This window comes from Tasmannia lanceolata, unplaced genomic scaffold (genome assembly GCF_043159265.1).
Source record: "Tasmannia lanceolata isolate RefF3 unplaced genomic scaffold, GAP_Taslan_0.1 ptg000023l, whole genome shotgun sequence".
NCBI lineage: Eukaryota > Viridiplantae > Streptophyta > Magnoliopsida > Canellales > Winteraceae > Tasmannia > Tasmannia lanceolata.
In genome coordinates, this window is record NW_027518700.1 from 34,565,779 (window position 1) to 34,568,866 (window position 3,088).

At 43.1% G+C, this 3,088-nt stretch overlaps 1 protein-coding gene across 1 annotated transcript; it reads right to left on the reverse strand.

Annotated features, from left to right (window-relative positions):
* Positions 1-590: 590 nt before the first annotated feature.
* On the reverse strand, positions 591-1,541 carry LOC143856042 (uncharacterized). Its single transcript, XM_077366083.1, has 2 exons — positions 1,437-1,541; positions 591-1,289 (listed from the first exon to the last, which is right to left on the reverse strand). Exons 1-2 carry the CDS (start codon positions 1,539-1,541, stop codon positions 591-593), a joined length of 804 nt encoding a protein of 267 aa, XP_077222198.1.
* Positions 1,542-3,088: the final 1,547 nt, after the last annotated feature.

Here is a 3,088-nt window from a genome sequence, read left to right on the forward strand (position 1 = left end):
TTCAGGTTTTTCTTTTTTCTACAGCCACTATGACCCTAAATTTTTCCTAAGTCGCCCTTTCAAGTTTTCGACTTAGCGGATCTTCAGATCTTCTTGTTTTGGACATTTGAGAAGACTTGTGGGGATTCTGAAGAAGGTTAGTTGGCTTTGCCAACGGTGACCGAGCCTGAGTTGATCAGGTTACCTACGTACTCCAAAGAAGGATTGGGATCAGGTCCGTGTAGTTTGATGCTTTCTGCTGAGGAGATCTAATTTGGTAGTTTGGCTTTGCCAAATGGGACCGAAACTGAAGTGACCAGCTACGTGTAGTTCGAGGCTTTTCTCTGGGGAAAAGGATCAAAAGGGGATACCTGAAAGGTATTTTTGGCTTCGCCAAAGGGTGACTGAACCTGAAATGATCAGGCTGCCTACGTACCCCAAAGAGGTTGGGATTAGGTCCACGTAGTTCGAGGCTTGAAGTCATCTTCAAAAGTTTTTTTTTGTGGGTGAGTCATTTTAGGCTCTGGTCGATACAAGGAGACATTTGATATTTAGGAGTAATATTGTTTTAATTGATCAAGGTTGGTAGGTTTAGAAATTCTATCTCCATTTTAGACAAGAAGTTTAACGGCTTTTTCGGACAGGATTTCATAAAGGATGTAGGGGCTAGACCAGTTAGGTCTAAACTTTCCTCGTGGATCGAAGACGGAAGCTCGGCATTCTCTAAGCACCATATCCCTCTCTCTGAGTTCTCGGATTCGAAACTTCTTGTTCAAATCTCTTTCTATTCTGCGCTGATAGCCTTGTACGTGGTACGCTGCTTTCAACCTTTTCTCATCCATCATGCACAACTCTTGATGACGAATGCGGGCCCATTCAGGTTCTGGTAGATTGCTTTCCATCAGGATTCTAAGTGATAGGATTTTCAGCTCGATTGGTAGGACATCTTCCATACCATACGTGAGTGAGTATAGAGTAGCTCCAGTGGATGTACGGATAGACATTCTGTATGCCCAAAGTGTCAATGGAAGTTTGCTTGACCAATCCCTATAGGATCGAGTCATTTTTCGAAGAATAGTCTTGATATTCTTGTTAGCTGTTTCAACAACACCATTAGTCTGAGGCCGGTACGGAGACGACTTATGATGCTTGATTCTGAATTCTTCACACAACGAGGCTACTTCATTCTTGAAGTGGGAACCATTGTTTGATATCAACTCGTGAGGGAATCCATATCTGTTGTTGATGTTGGCCCTGATAAACTTGGCAACTGATGACAATGATATCGAAGCGTACGATTGTGCCTTGATCTATTTAGTGAAGTAATCGATTGCAACAAGTATGTACTTGTCCCCGCTGGATGATTTAGGGGGGATCTTGCCAATGATGTCAATACCCCAAACTGAGAAAGACCACGGAGATGTGTGTGAGTGAAGCTCTGATGGTGGCACATGTACCGGGTTAGCATGAATCTGACATAAGTGACACGTCTTGAAAGAGAAGCAGTCTGCTTCGAGGGTAGTCCAAAAGTAGCCAAGACGAAGGATCTTCCGTGCTAACATCTTTCCATTTATGTGAGGACCACAGACACCTGAGTGAACATCTTCTAAGATTTCTACGGCTCTGTCTTCATTGACACAAAGGAGCTGGACTCCGTCAAATGATCTACGGTAGATCAAAGTACAAAGTCCATGTAGTGTCACTGGGTGCATCTGTGATCGCCGTGATCCTTTCATCTGGAAATTCACGGCTCAGCTCTGTATCTTCAGTAGGTGCATCAGCTAACTGTTCTGTAATGATTCTACCTTTGACAGACTTCTGGGTGACATATGTAATGTCATACTCTGATAATAACAACAACCAACGAGTGGTTCTGCCAATCAGGGCTGGTTTCTCAAACATATACTTCATCGGATCCATACAAGATATAAGGAAGGTCGTCTGTGATAGCAAATAGTGTCTGAACCTTTGAGTGGCCCACACTAATGCTAGACAGGTTTTCTCCAGTTGAGTGTAGTTAAGTTCATATTCCAACATCTTGCTGAGATAATAAATTTGCATTTCTTTTCTCGATTCCGGATCTTCTTGGGCCAACATACATCCGAGAGACGTGTTCGTGGTTGAAAGATACAAAAGGAATGGTCGTCCGGCGACTGCAGGTGATAAAACTGGCGGTGATGACAGGCAGTCTTTGATTTTCTCAAAAGCTTGCTAACATTCGAGGTTCCACTGTTTGGAAGCATTTTTCTTCAGAAGTTTGAAAATCGGCTAGCATGTACTGGTAAGCTGTGATATGAGACGGCTTAAGTACTGAACTTTTTCCCAAGAATCCTCTGATATCTTTTTCTGTTTGCGGAGACGACATCTCCTAAATCGGTTTGACTTTAGCAGGGTTTACCTCGATTCCTCTGTGGCTGACATGGAAGCCAAGTAATTTTTTATAGATGACTCCGAAAACACACTTATTTGGACTAAGCCGGAGCATGTACTTTGTGATTCTCTCAAAGAATCTCCTCTGAGTTTGGATATGATCTGTTCGATCTTTGGCTTTGACAATCATGTCGTCAACATATACCTGTACTTCTTTGTGTATCAAGTCATGTAAGAGGGTAGTTGCAGCCCTTTGATAAGTTGCACCAGCATTCTTTAGACCGAATGGCATCACCCTGTAGCAATAGGTTCCCCACTGTGTGGTAAACGCCGTCTTGGTCTTGTCTTCTAGAGCCATCTTTATCTGATTGTATCCATAAAAGCAGTCCATGAATGAGAGCATGCCATGACCTGCCTTGTTGTCAATGAGAATGACGATGTGAGGCAAAGGAAAGTCATCCTTTGGACTGCCTTTGTTCAGATCTTTGAAATCGACGCAACACCGTACTCTTCCATCCTTTTTAGGCACTGGAACAATGTTTGCCAACCATTCGGGATATGTGATAACCTCTAGAAAACCTGCTTCCAGTTGGTTCATCACTTTATCTTTGATCTTGTGGAGCCACTCAGCCTTCATTTTTCTGAGCTTCTGCTTCTTCAGCTTAGCTTCTAGGTAGAGAGGGATATGATGCTGAGCAATTTTCTCACTTAATCCTGGCATGTCTTTGTACGACCAGAC